Here is a 20,159-nt window from a genome sequence, read left to right as displayed (position 1 = left end):
TCTTTTCTGGAATTCTGAACCCAACAGCACACACAAATGTATTCCGTTTCATATACATGTAAATAAAATCCAAATACAGAAAAAAGTTTTACATATTTATTTTTTATCCACACATATTTGTTTTCCGTTTAAAACCTCTGAACTTGCAAACACAAACCACTTTCTGTGCATTGACAGCTGTGCATTCGTGTGTGGGTATTTTGAGACTCCCCTGACGGTCAGCCGATTCGTACTTGTAATTGATCTCATCTATAGCCAATCAGATGTCTCCTTCATTCTAAGCCAATCACATGAGCGCGCCCCCACGAGGGTAGATTTCTTGCGTTCATGACACTTCATATACGCATTTTGCGCTGTCCGGTCAGCTCGCTAAACAGAGGGCGGAGCTTCAGGTGATCATGCAGAGCTGCGTGTCTCCGTCAGACTCAGCAGCTGATCTGATTTCTTCTCTCGCGTCCGGTTACACTTCACTCGCGTTTATGTCCATATCGATCAGATCCAGCTCTCCTGATCGGCCTTTATAGAGAGCACCGATCAAACTATTAAGAGTGAATATCGGCCGATGATGATCGGCGGCCAATCGATCGGAGCATCCCCAATTATTACCGGACATTTTGACCGGCAGGTTTTGAATTTACCGGTTTTTAATAAATGTTATCAGCTAAAAAACGGTAATTATCGGCTAACGGAAACCCTGCTGTACACATACTGTAAAAGGACATTTCAGACCAATGTGTATTATCTATAACCCAGCTCAGTGTTTGTGTGTTTCAGATCAACAAATTCCTAATGTATCTCTCTCTCTCTTTCTCTCAGGTGCTGGGGAGTCCGGAAAGAGCACAATAGTGAAACAGATGAGGATCCTACATGTCAATGGCTTCAATGCAGAGTAAGCACCATTTTGTAAAAAAACATCTAGCCGTTTCATTTTGGATGTCCAAACTGTTATAGTCGGAACAAAGTGATATGTATTAGTGTTCTCTCAACAGAGAAAGAACTGTGCTTTTATTTTGGATAAAAACATGGTAGACTTGTCAGACTGCCGTGCAGCAATGGAAGTTTGACCCTTGAGAGGTAAAAGCCAACGACAGTGGTGAAAAACAAGTTATGTACCTATTATGACGTGTCAATATTACAGATGTTTTGACTAAAATTGGATATTGAGGTAATCCATCTGCTGTTATCTGGCTAGCAGCTCCTTGTAAAGTAAATCTAGAAGTCAGTTTGCTTAATGAGACAATGTCATCTCACCTCAGTAAAGATAATATTTAATGCTGAATTAATTGAGAGAAATACTTATCTTCATCACGACAGGATTTGTATCTTCCAATAAACTTAATTGATGCCATGCAAAGCCTTATGGGAACTGTATTTGAGAAGAATGCTATTGACAATTGTTGTTATACCTCAGTTTGAAATAAGAGTCCATGAAGGAACAAACCCTCTGTGCAAAAATAGACTGTATCACAGTTTTCTATTTCTCTTCCATACGTTTATCTAAACTTTCTGGATATTGTTGTTCAAGAACCAATCTGCTGACCCAAGTCAAGTAAGACAAGAATGAAGGATCATTTTATTTTAGACACCCAGCTTTGCCCTTTGTTGTGTGAACTAAATGTTTTCCAGATTACAATTATTTCATTGATCTTTCTGTTTTTTATTTTCAGTACTTTAGACACACAAGTCACAATTGTTTCTTACAAGAGACTTCAATTGTGTCAGGTCTTTTTTTTTTTCTGCTTTCTGGTCTCTGAACCACATCCCTGACTTATGGCGCGCTTCCACTGCAGCGCGGAGCTCGCTTTAAGCGTGCCGAGCCGTGCGGGGCCCGTTTTTGGTTGCGTTTCCACTTGGCCTAGTACCGGCTAGCGGGTCCTAATTCAAAGTTTTTCTGGACCCATAAAATCGTGGTTCTGGGGCCAGGAACAACCAGGCTGAGTCGGGCTGAGTATGCTAAACTAGAGAGAGAATCGCTGGCAAGGGGGCTACAACTACAACAAGATGAACATGTTTGACCGTGATTTAATTGCAATACACGTTTCAAAATGATGCCGAAGTAACAACATACTGATACCGGTTAGTAAAAACCATGAATTAATGCTTTGACAAGTCTGCAGACAGACGGCAGGCGAAAAACCTTTTNGTGGTTCTAGGGCCAGGAACAACCGGGCTGAGTATGCTAAACTAGAGAGAGAATCGCTGGCAAGGGGGCTACAACTACAACAAGATGAACATATTTGACCGTGATTTAATTGCAATACACGTTTCAAAATGATGCCGAAGTAACAACATACTGATACCGGTTAGTAAAAACCATGAATTAATGCTTTGACAAGTCTGCAGACAGACGGCAGGCGAAAAACCTTTTAAAATGTGTGTTGTCTAAATGGAGATTGGCTAAGCTAACGTTGTAAATGCTCCGACCGTCCACACTCACAACAACGGCCTACAGACATAAATAAACCAGCGACTGTATTCGCCATTACACAGACAGTCTGTGGTTTGTACTTGTTTAACTTTTGTCTAGTTTCTGAACAGATATGAGGAGCTGTGAGCTCTGAGGGCTAACAGCTAACGGCTGTGTTGTTTTTCTGGGGCTCTCATTGAAGATGGCGTCACGGCTCCGCCTACACTGCGTTATATTACCCCAGTTCCTAAACTGTAATGGAAATGCGCCATAAAGTGAGCCAGTCCTAACGAGGCCTAGCCATACCGAGCGAGGCCGAGCGAGGCTGTGTAGTGGAAATAAGCCATTACATCCCTGACTTGCTGCTCTTGCAATAAGCAATGTTTTGTGTGTCATTGACTTGGCCTGTATTGGTCTGGTGGTTGTGATGGGGATGGAAGTATCGTTGCAAAGTTAGAATAGAAAATCAACACCTAAGGCAGACAAGAGCGTATGACCCAGCGCGTGACTCCACAACACTGAGCTGTGTGTGTTAATGCGTGTGTTTAAGTGTGTGCTCAGGTGGATGGGTGTCCTCAAAAAGAAGTTATAGCATCATAACGGTTTAATCTGTGACATAGCATGGATTATCCGGCAGATTTTTTTGTCATCCACGCCATGTATGGCTCCTTTGTTTCCTTTATGTTGAGTAAGCTTCCATATATGATGCTCCATGTCTCACGGTTTTACTTGTATTTTCGGTCAGATGTCATCTTTTAAGTTCATTACAATAAATCACCAGTTGCTTGTAGGTCTCCACATGACGAGCATAGTAATATGTTTTAATAAGCTCAGATCCTGAGGCAGGACATACATTTACTGATGTGGGACTGAAAGAGTTCAATAATGCCTGTGATAAAAGATTTTGGGTGAATGGATTGAGTGTTGTGGTAACCTAAAGGTCAAAGTAATTGGCTTGTGACCGGAAGACTGCTGGTTCCAATTGCTGGCCTCATTTAAAAAAATGAATGAATGACTCAGCCCTCTCTCTTTTATTCTCAACTATGACTAAACTTCCCTTGGACAAGACATTCAACTGCCAGCCTCATCACTGGAGCTGTTAAGTGGTCAAAGGCTGAGGACTGCCAATGTGCAGGACCATTTCTGTATTTATGAAGAAGCTTGAAGGACCCATGGATGTAGAGGAGGTACAGAGTTAGAGGCGGGGCCCCTTTTTATGCCAAAGAAAGTAGCTGACTAATGGTGTAAAACCCTCAGATGTTCTGCATTTATGGGCTCATAGAGCAAACACAAAATTAGAAATAAGTGATTTATCTTTAAAACGATTCCATGCTTTTGTCTATGGAAATATTGATTTTAGATTCTTGAAATTGTAAGCAATTCTTACATTTTCCCTTTTTATCAACATTTGCTGGTTAAGATAAGATGTACTTTATTGATCCCAAAAACATTTTGTTGCAGCAAAATAAAAAAAACAAGGCATTTCACATAATTAGAAATTAAGAGTAGAAATAAACAATTCTAAAATATAAACCAAAAATGTATCAAAGTTACAGCTTTTCAAATGTTTTAATTTCTATATCATTATTAATTAACTTGGCTTTTATTTGATGTCCCTCTTCTATGCTGTTATGGGACTATTTGTTGAGGTTGTATAGACTAAATGGGCATGCCTACAGTTCTTCGGTTCGATTCAATTTCAATATTTTGATTTCGCAGGCAAACCCGTAAACAAACAGATTAATTAATGACACATTTGAATTATTGTGGCTTTGATTTCACACCTTGTACCCGTCAGCTGCATTTATCCACCTTAACGTATCACAAGACATCATCACTGAACCACGCTGTGTCATGTCTTCTTCCTCGCTCTAACCTCTCACAGACACACACACACACGCACACCACCATGTGATTTTTAATGACTATCAGGTTAATAATGTAAACAAGGCCTTCTCAATTTCCCATCTAACCCAATAAACTCTGTCTTAACCCTTATTTTCTCTCTACTTCTCATTCTGTTACCACTTGTCAACAAGTATAACTCAATTTGTTTATTAAACAGTAATTGTCTTGTACATTATGTTTATTTAAACATAATACATAACATGATTTTAGTGGTAATTAAATCACTCACTGCATTAATTCCTGCCTTTCTGCACCAAATTCAAGAAAAACACATTGTAAATTGTGTTTTTTTTTCTGGCATTCCCCTCTTGTCAAAGTTACAGTTTCTGCTTATTTGAGTAATAATAATCTCTTGTTTTCATATTTATTTTATTATCTGCCAGAGAGAACATTCCTTTACAGATAGCATTGCAGCCACATGGTAACTCGGCTCCTCAAAGTGTGTGTGATAGCCTACATGTGAGCACTTCTTGTTTGTTTATGTAGGCTTTACGAAGAGCCTCACATACTTGATTGTATTAGTCTGCAGGAGGCGATACTGACATGTCTTAAATTCTGCTGCTAAAATAGTTTTTTTTGTATTATTAAAGCAAATATTGGCATGGGGCAAACTATAGAGAACAATTACAATTAAGTACTTCACAATCCCAAAACCTGATGCCCTGTAAAGTAAAGTTCGAAGGAGTTGTGCAGCCTCTTGGGTAATTGGTTGAGAGAATGCACTGATCTGTGGCTGGCAGGATGGATGAAATCAAATATCACATAGGAAAAAGAAATGACATCACCTTGCTGTAATGCAGACTTAAAAACACAACACTAAAACCATATTATGGAACAAAGAGGCCCGCCTCGCCCTCTGTCGCCGACATAGATCTATTGTAAACACAATGTTGTCCTGGAAGGCTCAAGGTGAAAGATAGACTAACTGGCTCTCTGGTTGCCTTTTAATAGAAACATTTCTGTCACAGAGAGTCCAAATGTCTTGTATAAACAGCAGACAGACATCATCTCTCCACCACGCGTGCCAGCGAAGGTCTGTTTACCCTTCTCGGATCAGAAACAAACTGAATGCGGCTCAGTGTTGTGTACCATGTCACGGTGACACAGAACTCCTCTTTTGAACACCAAAACAACACTTTCTAAATAAGCCCTTTATTTGTGTACAAAAGAAGAGCATACAAACTATGTTGTGAGAGATGTCACATTTAATGTCACTCATTTGATATTTTCAGATTCATCCCATTACATCTTTATTTTGAAAATAATGTGTTTTGCTTCCTGCATTTTAACAACTATTTCCACAAATACCTTGATCTTTTTCGGTTATTTATGTGATAATAAGTGTTCTGTCATCTGTGAACAGACATAATAACAAAGATGCATATCATTATTGAATTAAAAGAACATTTCACCAGCTTTATTCATTATAAATTGCTGTAGCACCCCTTTAATACTGCTTTAGAAACCTTAACCTCAGTGATTAATATGTGTGTGATTTGCCGTGCCGCCACAAATAAATATCGTCCGCCACAAATGGATCTCATCCCAACCTTTTCTCCCAAGAGCCCCCCCAAATGACTCCTGTTGGAAGTTGCCAACACACACACACACACACACACACACACACACACACACACACACACACACACACACACACACACACACACAAGGGAGGAGACCGATCTGATCGGAGCAACTGTGACAAATAATCCAACTGAAACCGGCATGGACAATGACTGTTTTAAAAATGCGATTATCCAGACAAGCCTGGTTTGGACACTTTACGGGCAGAAGAAACATTTCTATTAAAGAAAGAATTATACATTTCTGTCTTTTTAGGCCTTTAATAGCTACTAACTTGAATTTTTATTCTAATGAATTAATCAATAATTTTTTATATTTTATTGTAATGTAGAGACAAGGCTTTTAGCGACAATCATGTGTTGCGTTAAAATTATATGTAAAAATGTGATATGACGGCCTCAAATCATCTGACGCCTGGCGCACCCCCTGCGATCTTTGGCGCCCCCCAGGTTGGGAACCACTGGTCTAATGGATAGTGAGGTGGGCTGATGATCGGAAGGTTGCGAGTTCAAATCCCGCCTGGAACACCACTACTAGTGTGCCCTTGAGTAAGGCACTTCTCCAGGGAGAATGTCCCTGTAATTGGTCATTGTAAGTCGCTTTGGAATAAGGCCTAAATTGTAAATGATATTTCTGGGAGAATAAACCCCACAGATCCTCAACTCCGGTGTGTCTCACTCATTAACAACGCAACACAGAGCAACAAGAACGTTGTCTACAGTAGCCATGAACTTGCATGTATTTTCTTATTTGAGTGGGGGGTGGATGCGTGGGTCATCCGAATAGGTTAAGGGGCCTTTGGCTTTTCTTGCCGGGGGGCTGCGGTGCGGTGCACCCACAAATAGAATCAAATTCTGTGGGAAACACTGCATACCTGTCTTTATTTAATTTTTGCATACCTTTGGTGTGACGACACTCTTCAGGCTGTGTTACTGTTGTAAATCAATAACGAGATCATCTGTTTTGTCTCCTTTTCAGAGAGAAGAAGCAGAAAATCCATGACATCAAGAATAATATTAAAGAAGCTATTGAAGTAAGTGGTGGAAAAAACAACAAAATAGCTGTATGTGCTTCCTGTCCGGCTTCTGTCTCTGTCCTCTACAGTGAAATGTACTAAATGTATTTTGTGTTTGTTTGTTTGTGTTAGACCATAGTAACAGCTATGAGCACCCTGGCACCGCCTGTGCAGTTGGCCTGCCCACAGAACCAGTATCGCATCGAATACGTCCTCAACCTCGTCACCCAGAAGAACTTTGAGTTTACATCTGTGAGTAGTACAAATATTCACAAATAAATCACACACACACTGTCAATTCACTCCAATTTTAAAGAATTTGCTTATGCTTGTAGTTTTGCAATGACTTGGAATATTTGAACAAATGTTGCAAGTTAACCCTTTTTAGTTTTTACCTCGACATATGGGCTGGATGGCTAAGTCAAAGTAAAGCTGTGGTCGATATAAAACATTAGCAACAGCTGCAGGCATCCCAGCGGTGTCTGTATCCTTAGATGATAGGAAGTAATAGTCCCAACATCCCAGGTGATAATCCCTTGACAGGGGTAGCAAACACTGAGGTTCACTAATGACCTGATGGGTAACCTCTGTGTGAGTTTAATATTCTCAATGGGACATTACTAATTGTCTGAGCCAAGAGACCAAACTCATAGTCTGGGACTCCCTGTTTATCCTCAGCCACCTGCGGGGCCGGGCTAAATTCACTCTGCATTAAGTCTCACGTAGGAATAGAACCTGTAGTTAGTTTTCTTATATATTTATTTAGTTTGAGGATTGGCTGTTTGATAGACATTCACTGTCAGAAGCCAGAGGACGGTTAGCTCAAATCCAAACCTTTGCTCTTCACCATAGGGTTTCACTAAGGGACCATCAATAAACTACAGTATTAACCGTGCTCGTGTTAGTTAAAATTACGCCAAAAAATGTGAACAGTCTGCCGCCGTGGCACAAACTAGAGACTTGCAGCAGAGCAGTTTTGCTTTCACAACCTTTATATGTTTATTTTTGCCTTTTTATTTCTACCTTTGTATGTTTATAGAGACACTTTAATCTGAGCTTGAACTGCATTTCCAGACTATGGTCATTGAGATTTTATTTTGAACTGATGTTAAAACTGTTGATAGGAAATTAATTTCAGCTGCTGTGGTTCTGCTCTCTCAGAGCTCCTAAAGGGGATTGATAGTGTCACATCTCATACCTGAGGATTCAGGCTTTCTAGTTGCTCAGTTTGATGTTTGAGCAGCAAGTGTTCCTTGAGAGAGAAAAGAAGCAGGCAGCAATAGAGGGAAAGGAAGCAAGGAAGAAAATGCATTACATCAGGAGAGGAAGAGTGAATCCATTGCATGACTGATATGAAAGAGCGCTCTGTTTGTAAACTCATGATGATGAAATCATTCTTTTTTTTACACATGAGTGACAATGCAGCTGTTAAGATTTCTCTTTGACACCCAACATGGTGTTGACATTCAATAAAGACACATTTAGTGTCAGGTGGAAGCTTAAAGCAGCTGATGCAAACAAGGAAATAGAAATGCAACAATGAACTGATTTGTCAATCATCAGAAATGTAATTGGTTGATCAACTAATAGGGATGTAACGATACCAAAAACTCACATTACGATAAAATCGCGATTAAAAAGTCCACGGTACAATATTTATCGCGATATTGAAAAATAAAGGGGGAAAAAAATGTGAATTTCTTCTTTTTTTTTACTTGCATTTCTTTTTATTTTATTAAATAATAAATCTGATTTGTACAACATTTTGGTAGGATAGTAGTATTTTTTAAAGTGTCAACAATATAATAATCAGACCCGGCAATAGAATAAATCAAGTTTCACTTTAGTTTTTCAAGCAACTCTAACTCACTCACTCAGCATCATCAAGGTTATCTTTTAGGAATATGAGCATGTCCACATTTCCAGGTAGAAGGGATGTTTGGGCGTTTACAATATCCCCTGCTGTGGAAAAAACTCTCTCGCTTGGTACTGATGTTGCTGGGACAGAGAGATATGCTTTGGCCATGGGTGACAGCAGTGGGTAAAACTGTGCATTGTCTCTGCACCACTTCAAAAACAATACAGTTTTTGCCAAGAAGGTGAGGCCTATTGACAGGGCGAGATACAAATATACTGTTAGTACTTGTCAATGTCTCGAGGTATGTACATGTAGCCCTGTAAATACGATGTCCTTTTGTGTTATCTGTTGTTTTATGTTCATGTTGTAACCTACTTGCTGCCATGTTGGACAGGTCTCCCTTGAAAAAGAGATTGATTATCTGAATGGGACCATCTGGTTAAATAAAGGTTTAAAAAGAAACAAATATTTTAAAAAAAAATGTAAGAAATCGCGGTATATTTTGTCAGTCTCACGACGGTATTGAGGCATTTATTTACCGCGATATTCAATATATCGTTACATCCCTATCGATTAAGTATTTCAGATTTTTGCAGAAAATGTCAAGTATTTCAGTTTGAGTGTGAGAATTCAAATATTTAACAACATAAACTAAACATTATTTGGAAAGAAAAATGAATTGCAAAATGTCAAATCTTCTCGATTTTTCATCTGCTTAAATGGTAAAGATTTTGCCCACATGTTTGCACACACATAGTTGTTTTAATACAGTGGAAGGTTATAATTGACATTTGGGGATCATTCACCTTCATCTTCGTTTTCACTTATGATAAACAACAAACACAAGTATTCTTTATAAAAGTTAATAAAAACGTTCTAATGAAAGATATTGATCTGAACATTTTATCAGGAAGATTAGAAGGTAAAGGGCAGCATGTAAAATCACAAATGGCTGTCCAATGCTCGAGTCTTATGCTGAGCGAGCACACAGAGAACTAATGTCCTATTCAGCAACACTTCATTAAGACACATGAGCTGTTGCAGGTTTCAAATCTGTGAGTTTTCCTCCACGGGTCGCTCTCTTTACCACTAAATAATCACTCGGCAGCCTGAGGAATTCCACTCATGCCGAGCTGTTGGGAAGCAATTATTTCTTTGCGGTTGTTGTTTGGCTTTACTTGTTTGGTTGGTTGACTTGTTTATGACTAGCGCGGCATAGTTTCCAAGTTATAAAAGAGGATGGTGAAAGTGTACTCTGCTTTTCGGTCTGCATGACTGTGTGTGTTTGTGTGTGTGTTTTCCCACTGTGGAACATGGAAGTAGCCTGTGTTTGACCAAAACGTATCTTACATGTAGGGGAAATACATGTCTAGGATACAGCAGGTGAACTGTGTGTTTTTGACAAATGCACACAATCACCGGACCCTTTCTCCCAATTAAGCAGCAAGAATAGTTGTGTTGTTCTTATGTGACTGACATTGTCTGCATTTGGTCATTCATGTGTTTCTGTTTCCTCCGCAGGAGTTTTACGAACATGCGAAGACACTGTGGCAGGACGAGGGGGTCAGGGCATGCTTCGAGAGATCCAACGAGTACCAGCTGATCGACTGTGCACAATAGTAAGTAACTACATGGTGTAGGCTGTGATGTAAGTTTGGATTAGTGGACCAAAATGAATGATACTTTTCTCATTAACTGATTCATTGTCTTGTCCTTACTTAGTTTTGTTGGTTTATTGTGGTTCACTCTGCCAGAAGTCAAACAAGGGAAGCACGCATTGGCCTTCTATGATGTTAGAGTGCTTTTGTTTGCAGCTAGCAACAGAGCAGCTGTTCTGTGTCTCGTACAGTATGGAGATTAAACCAGTTTAGCCCAATTATTTCCAAATTGAAAAGTGGTTGTGATGGGAGGTTATCTGGTATCAAAACAGAAGACTTTGGCCCAGGCAATAGAAAAAAACATATTTTATAGCATTCAAATCGAGGAGTCACACCATCCTGATTCCTGGAAACCAGATTTGACGGTGCTTCTTGTTACTGTCTATCATTCTTCTCTCTTGCCTGCACAACACAATCAAAAGGAGAAGTCATTATACAGATTTAATGTGTAATACCACAAACATGCCTGACGTTAACTGCAGACAGATTTACAGTAATATGTTGTGTATCTTTCGAGATAAACTCTTACAAGTACGCAGTTGATGTCCAATCATAAAGGTGATGATATTGCGCTTCAATCTAATGGCATCTGTAGGACAAGCTTTGTGCCCATTAGGTAACTTCAGAGATATGACTTCATGGGTACTTAGCAAATGTTGTTTTACAATACTGGTCTACAGTCAACAACCTTAATCAATTTATTTACTTTTTACGGTTTTTTCTTTCTCTCCTTTATGAACTGACAGAGGGATATTAGGTCAATGCTCAGATAGCACCAACATTAGCAACATCTTTGCCTGTCAAACAAATGTGTTTTATACCACGATGTGTTTATGAGCATGGAGATATTGCTAGAAAATACTTTGAATTCTGCCTTTTTAATTAAGCTAGCGAGTCAACTCTATAGTCACTGGTATTCATTTCAAACATTTTAAAACCTCTTTGCAGGAGCCTCTAGATCAGGGGTCACCAACTACATTTGTCCAAGGGCCAAAACTAATCCAAGAGACACTTTCCGGGGCCAGAGATTTTTATATATATTTATATATATAAATCATAATAATTTATATATATATATATATATAATTGATTAATATGTTCACTTTATTGAAATGTTTTATAAGCCTGTATCCGGGGTAATAAAACTGAAAGTAGTCCTGATTGGCAGGGAAATAAATCAACTTTTTTATTAATACCGTGTCCTGATTGGTGGGAAACGGTTGCAGGATATAAGAAAATTGTTTGCCAGGCACGCATATCTCAAATAATGTATGCGCTACGATTTCCCCACATAAACATAACAGTCTGCACTGAAACGATTTTCTCCTGTGTGATCCACTTCCTCCTTGGCGAACCGGTAACTTTCTTGTTAACCTGTTTTGGTTTAAAAACAGAATAAGTTCAGCTTTTTGGTTTTCCGTTTTGGTTTTGAGCGTGGGGCTCGAACCCGTGTAACTCGAAGTGACATGAGTGGGGGGCGTACGCACTAACCACTCCGCCAACGCCACAGTCACCCCCCCCCCCGTGCGGGCCGGATGAGAATGTCTGGCGGGGCACTGCTCTAGATTGTTTCTTCATTGAGGTACATCTGAGGTGGTCACGTTGGATACCATTTCGAATATATGCAGTTTACCTTTTATGTAATTATTTAGTGCAATCAATGAATTCTGTCTAATTTTGTTCCCAGCATGAGCATCTCTCAGCCAGTATAATCTCCAAAACCAAACCTTTGCGTCATCATATCTATATGATGCCTATGGCTTTCTTTGAAGAATGCACAAGGGCATCTTGAAAGGGATTTTAAGGCATGTAAAATAGTGGAATATTTTTCATGTAACAGCAGCAGTCTGCAGTGTTTGGGAGCAAACATGGCCGAGGCTGAGTCATCCGCAGATCAGAGGAAGTTTAGAGGAGGAGAGGTGGGGATTTGTGAGGAGGATAACGTCACTGCTCAGCTGTGGACTCAAGACTGCAGCCTCAACTGATATGTGCTAATAATCGTTAGAATATTAATTGCATTTAAATTGGTACTTTCAGATTTTGTTGGTGTTATTTGAAAGTTACCTTGAGGAGAAACTCCCCCCTGTTTCTTCCTCAGGTGGTTGAGTTGGTACAGTCCAGTCTTTTGTTCCCTCTCTGCTCTCGCTCACACATCCAGTATAAAAACTCACAGGCTCCTCCTGCTCCTGCTTTCCTTTTCCTCCTTTTCTCCATCTCCGTCCGTCTGTCTGTCTTCTTTTATTCCAGCCGCAGTAGATTGGGAGCTGATGGACTATTAATAGCGTCTGTGGTTGGGTCTCCATGGTAACCGTGCTGGAGGCCAGGGCACTGGGGAGCTATTTTTGAAATCTGCTCTGTAATGTCAGACGGACGCCATAACGCTTGCAATCTCCGTCCTCCTCTCCCTCTGTGTCTTACCTTCATCACGTGCACTCTCACATGCACTCTCTCTGTAATGCACACATCAGCATGTCTCTGACCAGCCTTGGATGTTTTTACAGGTGAAATGGCCAATAAAGCTTATATTAAAGAGAGTTCATCCATCACTGGACATAAAGACAGTCTGACAGAAGAGACATCTCTGGGATGTCTACAGTCAAATCAAACTGTAACCATCTTTATGTAATCCGCAACTTCCTGTTCCTTTCTGATCGGTTTTATTTTACATCGACAGATCATGTAAAGTTCAGAGACAGTTTTTACGAGAGGAAATGGTGTGAGCATTAAATATTCTCATCCACATTAAATATCGTACATAGAAAGCAGCCTTACAGGAATTATCGAATAGAATTCAGCATGATTTCTTTTTTAGCAGACTATTTAGTAAAGCGTTGTCGCTATTTCTCCAGATTTGTGCAAAGGCAAGCTTAAAGAGCACTAAAGGACATACTTAATGTTCTGTTGGGGTTACAAAGAGGTTAACACGCAGATAATGATTTCACTTGATACTGAATGTGGAGCTTTAGCAAACCTGTGCAAATCTTTAACAATGAACCCACACTCGGATCAGCATTATTCTCTCCCTAACATTATTTTATTTCTTCTTCTTTCCTCTCAGCTTTCTAGACAAGATTGAGATTGTGAAACAGAATGACTACACTCCGACAGATCAGGTGAGTGAAACATTTAAATGACCTACATTTAATTTTGCATGTATATTTTCATACACAGGAAATGGGTTGAAAGTGTGGTCTACATCATCCCTTATAACCTTTTCTCAAATGTAATAGTACACACCCATGTTTCAGTTGAGTCTTGATCTGATTAGTGCATTTTTTTCAAGTGCATTTTTAATTTATTTTCCAAATCAACAATATTTGTCGTTTGCAAAGCCTATGAGTGGGGGCAGAAAATAAAAACACATTGCGTCCCAGTTTCTCCAGTTCTTACCCTGTTCTAGAAAATAAGTTCAACAGCAACTTGCCAAGTGTATTGCTTGCTCCATGTTTTCAGAATAATCATTCAAAATCCTGTAGGATGTCTTAATGACCTTGGAACCTTTTTATTCACAATTTTGTTTTTTCTTCAGGATTTGCTGCGGTGCAGAGTCCTGACATCGGGCATCTTTGAAACTAGATTCCAAGTGGACAAAGTTAACTTTCAGTAAGTAAAACCGTAAAGAAAAGAGCGGTGACATAAATAAATTATTCATAACTTTCTTATAAAACTGTATCATTATCAGTGTGAGAATGTAAGATGTACAGTCTCTACACATGGTGGCAGAATTTCACCTTTTAACACCTCTTGTTTGATTCCCACAGTATGTTCGATGTTGGCGGTCAAAGAGACGAGCGCCGGAAATGGATTCAGTGCTTTAACGGTAACTCGAGATTCTTTCTCTGTGTTCCTCTCACTTCACTAAGACCACGTCTTTTTTTCTTTCACTGATTCATGCGTGTGCCTCACCCTCCTCAGATGTAACGGCCATCATCTTCGTGGTGGCCAGTAGCAGTTACAACATGGTGATCAGAGAGGACAATCAGACCAACCGTTTACAGGAGGCCCTCAACCTCTTCAAGAACATCTGGAACAACAGGTGAGCACACTCAGACCTGATCTCTGCATGTGGTTTTCAGACCTGAGAGTGAAGTGAAATGGCAACGTTGCAGTGGTGGAAAAGTACCAATACCACACTATGAAAGTACTCTACATAAGTATCAAAAGTCAAAGTATGTATTCTGCTGTCAAATGGTCTCTGTTGCTATTAGTGCTCCAATTAAGGAATACTACATCCTTGAAGTGCTATCTGATTATCAGTTACTCTGCGCGTGTTACCTTGAATTCTTACATGCGCACACAATACAGAATGTGAAAACAGATTCAAGTGGCGATGAATTGAAGTAAATGGAGGCCGTGTTTATAAATCAGAAAGACTATGTTAAAACATCCAGGCTAGGTAATCAGAAGTAGAAAGACTGTCTGAGTTGGATTTAATAAACCGAGCTTAAAATATACTAGCTACATGGTGCCGAAAACCTGCAGTTACTCCCACACAGGATGGAGGAGAGGAGCCCCGCTGTGAACTATTGTAAAGTTAGGACAGATCGTCTCTGTGTCTTAATCCTTCAAAATGATGCACAGACTTCAGATTTTGTCAGTCATTTAAAAAAGAAAAATGACGGCTAAGGCGACCTATTCCAGTCACCTAGTCGAGCAAAACATATAATTGTCGGCTACTGCTATCGACGCATGTCATCTTATTTACCGATGGCAGTAAATGGGGCTAGAAGAGTAGATCACATACTTTATTTACAAGATCCAGCTAAATGTAGGCCAATACATGTTTTAGAATAGATGGAAATGAACAAGGTCTTTGACAGTGTCTCTCCCACAGACACTGTGGTCACAGATATGAATAAGTATTGAATCTAGACACTCAATGATTTATTCCAAACTTTATGTTGTATGAAATACTCTGGACTGTTTTGATTGTTTTAGGACACAGATTTAGTTTTTATGCAGTTGGGGATCAATGCAGATGCACTTTGGGATAATGAGTATTTTCTAATAAATGTAAATGTATCCGCTGACCAAGCAGTCCCCTCCTGACCCCCCGTTTGTATTTATTTAACCAACTCAGAGATATCTTCTTGTGTCTCTCTTCATACAGTTTGATGGTTCAGTGTTTGATGTTGACGTGTTTTGTTTTGTTCTCTTCAGGTGGCTGCGGACCATTTCTGTCATCTTGTTCCTAAATAAACAGGATCTGCTAGCAGAGAAGGTGCTGGCAGGGAAGTCCAAAATCGATGAATACTTTCCTGAATTTGCTCGCTACACCACACCTGACGATGGTGAGCGGTTGAACCTCTTTCAGACCCCTGTTGACCTCGGACGGCTGATACCTCCCTTATATTGTTAGCTGCACAAATATACTTTTTCCAGCTTATTTATTACAGATAAATATTTTTTTGTAAGGAATCCCCAAACTGTCTCAAAGATTCCCAACTGGAAACTGCCTTCTGAAAATCCCTAGCACATCACAATAAAATGTTTCTGAGCATGCAGAAACATCCCTGTGCTTCCAGAGGAATACACCGACACACAGCGATAGTTCCGCTCTGTCGAGTCATGTTTTTTCCTTCTCATTAAAGCAACTATGCATATACTTTCACAAGCCCTTATATGCTATTCCTTCAAAAGAAAACTAGAACTGTGAGGGATAATGCATCTACAGTCATTTTCCAGAAAAGGTCACCCTTGATGTGGAAATGACTTGCATCACATCATAATGTATACCTGCTCACCAATATATGTTGTAAGAAATGTCACTTCATTATTCTCTCTCTTCTCTTCTAGCCACACCGGAGCCAGGAGAAGATCCACGTGTTACAAGGGCAAAGTACTTCATAAGAGATGAGTTCCTGGTGAGTGCAATAGGGACAGGTTCGCTTTTGGGCTTTGTAATGTGCACACTTTAAGAGTCCTTGTAGTAATAGTTTATATTGTTGTTCAAGAAACCCAACAATAAACTGAGGGCTTTATGATGATCACTCTTCCGCCATTAGTGTCCAAATAACAAATGTATCAATCCGCAGCTGAAAATAGTCCCCAACAAACGCAGTATTCACTCCTGAATTTAGTAATGTTTGCTAAAAGCTACAGGCCCCAGCTAATTCAGGTTGTTTGTTTGTTTGTTTGTAGCCTTTATTTAACCAGGTGAAAGCCCCTTGAGATCAAAAGATCTCTTTTTCAAGGGTGACCTGCAGGACATTAGTTACACATGTAACATAAAAACAACAGAACAACAATAAGGATGACATACAACATAATGTACAGGGTACAGTTTACAAACTCTATTTACAGTGACCGGTACCATGAGTATCAAACAGCATGTCACCCAGCCAAGTTTTGAAAAAAAGGTTATTATCTTATTCTTTGATTAAACTTGTTGTGACATGTTTGTTAAATGTATCTTCAGTGGGAACATATGGGCGTGTTGTGTCAGTCTTTGACTACAGTTAACTCATATAAAATGTTGGATAATTATGGCATTACCATTAATGTGTTTAGTGCTATATATGTCTTTGCTTTATATGATCAATGTTAAAAATGTAGATTAAAGACTGCAGCTAGAGAAAACAGCTGTGTGAGTTGTAATACGCATCGTGACGTGGTTTTCCTCTTTCCATCCCCAGAGGATCAGCACAGCGAGCGGGGACGGGAGGCACTACTGTTACCCGCACTTCACCTGCGCCGTGGACACAGAAAACATCCGCCGTGTCTTCAACGACTGCCGAGACATCATCCAGCGGATGCACCTGCGGCAGTACGAGCTGTTGTGATGGGAGAAACCAACACATCGGACTATAAACAGCCCTGAGTCTCAAAACTCTCCTCTTCCACAGAAGGGTGTGAGCTCTTGTAAGGAACGGGGGCCAAAACACGCAAACAAACACACACACACACACACACACACACACACACACACACACACACACACACACACACACACACCCTGAACCCAGATCTTCCCCCTGATGCAAACTCTCACATGCAGTAGACGGCGCTATTTTGCTGGAAAGGTTTTCGGGGCTAACACATAAACAGACTTTGATCTCCACCTTCAGCCATACTCGCAGATCTAAACGACATATATCCCCACACACGTTACACACACCTTTCTAGAGAAGCCCTGAGTGGCCCCTGGACAGTATATCCTTAAGTAAAGAGGGTTTGATCCAGTTGTGAGATTTCCCTTATGTTGAGGTTGGGGTAAAAACTGAGCGACTACTTCAGTGCAACAGATGACTGTTGAATAACTGCAAATAGATCAGCTGAACACTGCATCTTACAAAAAAATAGCACTGTGCTCAGGGCTCAAATCCTTCCTATCATGTACACACATCCATGTGCAACCACAGGATCTGCTCGCACACAGAAACGTATCACACCTGCTTTTTACTGGACTGCACAACCGGGTAGGATCTGGAACCGTGCCGGTCTGCGGACGAGCTGATTTATCCGGCACAGTGCTTTGAGATTAAACTGAGCGACGAGGAGCAGCGTCGCCACAGACTAAACAAACCAAGGGTGTATTGTGATCGGGGGTTCACAAAAAACATGACATGGACTACGATGTGAATTTTTCTGATGGAGTCACGACGACAGTTCCTCGCCTTCTCCACCGAACTGTTTTGCCACCTGACTTTGCCTTGTTGGTAGTGGAGCGAAATGTAAAGAGGATACATTGAGTTTAAAAGAAAAAAGAAACAAAAAAAGACTTTAATGGAGCTTCACTAACGGAGGGCGAAAAGCATCCTTCTACAGTACAGTACCATATAAGTTAAATTGAACTCATCTTGTCATGGTTGACCCTGTTTTACTGTCTCCACAGCTGTTTCTGTCTGTGTAGACTTGTGTGCCATTGTGCCCTGTGCGCTCTCTTTCTTTATCTTTACTCTCCGCCTCTGTCGTTCTCTCCTTTTTTTCACCTGATGATTTTACGGCCTCATTTTCTCCTTTACTCTCCCTCCTCGTCCTCGCCATCACCTGCCCATCTCCATTTCTACCTTCCTGGCAGTGCACTTTTGTTTTGAAGAGAAAATAAAATATAATAATCCTGGAATATAAAAAACAACCACAACAAACAGGACACTAATTTCTTTTTCTTTTTTTTACTTTCTCTGCCATTCCTCCATCTTTCCTCTTCTCTCCTCCACCCTCCCCTACCTCTCTCTCCTTTGTATGTCTGTCTTTACATTACTGCTGAACTATTATTCTTGTACAGACTGTAAAATGTATTATTTTGTACAACTTTATTGAAAAAAATAACTTTTAGAAGATCCCTGTGCCTTGATCACGACTGTACGTGTGTAATGAGCTAAAGTGGGTGTCATACTGCGCTGTATAGCTTGGCCAATCCCCTCCTAACTCCAAGCCTCCATCTCCACTTCCTCCTCGTTTTATCTCCGTCTCTCTCCCCCCTCTCTCTATTCTCTGTCCCCCCCTCCCCCACCCTCCCTCTCTGTCCTCTCCCTCTCTCCCCACGAGGACAGAGGACAACCATTCGTAGCTTTTGTAGTTTTATTTCTCTCCCTTACCCTCTCATTCTCTCTTTATGATTTAAATGTCTATTTTTGAATCCATATACCCCAAAAAGATAAATTTATGAAATGTATATGGGTTTTAAAAAAAGTATTTTATTAGAATCAAATGAACCTTGACAAATTGTACACTTGATAGTGTGCGTATTGCTATAACTTAAATCCTTTCAACTGAAGTTGTGTTCAGGTTTCTTTTGTTTTCTTTCATTGACATGGGCAAAGGACATTTTGAAGGGTTACAGAGGAGAGGACAAAACATTGCTTGATTCTACACATCGTATTCTTTTGCTTAAAAACAAATGGCAAAAAAAGAAACTGTCAGTTTATTTCTGGATGAAGGGGGTCCTCCTTCCTAGCCTTGCACAGCAGAGGTGGCCTGTACAGTATTAGCATCTCTCTCCTTTCAGTGCCCTAGTCTTCATTTAATGTGTACATCAAATATGGGTCTCTACTTTCTGAAAAGACGCTCTAAGAAATAAAGTTGTTTTTTTGGTGGAGACAGAAACAGGTCTGTGATTACACACACTCAGATACAGGCAACACTACTTTCTACTGTTCTCACTTACAATGACTTGCATTTTTTTGCAAACTTATCCCAAATTGACTTCAGGCAGAGGGGTTGTAAATCCACGCTAGAGGAAGTGAGGTTTCCTGTTCCTTTACCGGTCATTTCCTCTTAAGATAAGCAGAGTATGTATGTATTGATATGACCATGGAGGTTGTACAGGACCTCTGGTTTTGATGGTTGGATGTTAAATAACAGACATCAAAGTTTAACTGGTGGGCTTTTATTCTGAAGTGGGCTCCTCAGTCCCCGATGGTAAAAAATGTAATGATTGAAGTTCTGAAAACACAACTTCTGACACCTGACTTGATGGTTTGGCTGTGTTGCTATGACCAGTCAAAAATACATACACAAACGTTTTAAAAGGGTCATTTAAAAAAAAAAGAAGAAGATTGCAGAGATAGAGTTCAAATCGGGACAGAGGGGATGAATTGCGGCAAATGGTCCCGAGCCAGATCCGAACCCTGGTCCTCCGCTTGGGGACCTTGCCCAAGTGAAAGGGTAATTTTAACCTAAGTTTGGGCACTTCTTCAATAAAACTCTTTGAGAAGTGTTAACTCCACACCACTAAACACAGCGAGTTACTTGTAGTTTACTCACAATGTTTTTTATTTGACTTTG

At 40.1% G+C, this 20,159-nt stretch overlaps 1 protein-coding gene across 1 annotated transcript; it reads left to right on the top strand.

Annotated features, from left to right (window-relative positions):
• Positions 1-774: 774 nt before the first annotated feature.
• On the top strand, positions 775-18,742 carry LOC104943626 (guanine nucleotide-binding protein G(s) subunit alpha; the record flags this gene model as incomplete). Its single annotated transcript, XM_010769080.1, has 11 exons — positions 775-889; positions 6,878-6,932; positions 7,047-7,166; positions 10,294-10,391; positions 13,489-13,543; positions 13,960-14,033; positions 14,192-14,250; positions 14,346-14,466; positions 15,591-15,721; positions 16,227-16,294; positions 17,066-18,742. Coding segments are annotated over 11 exons (1,043 nt in total), but the record flags the coding sequence as incomplete, so codon positions are not given.
• Positions 18,743-20,159: the final 1,417 nt, after the last annotated feature.

Source organism: Notothenia coriiceps, unplaced genomic scaffold (assembly GCF_000735185.1).
Source record: "Notothenia coriiceps isolate Sejong01 unplaced genomic scaffold, NC01 NC01_scaffold00006378, whole genome shotgun sequence".
NCBI lineage: Eukaryota > Metazoa > Chordata > Actinopteri > Perciformes > Nototheniidae > Notothenia > Notothenia coriiceps.
This window is presented reverse-complemented; position numbering and strand designations above follow the sequence as displayed.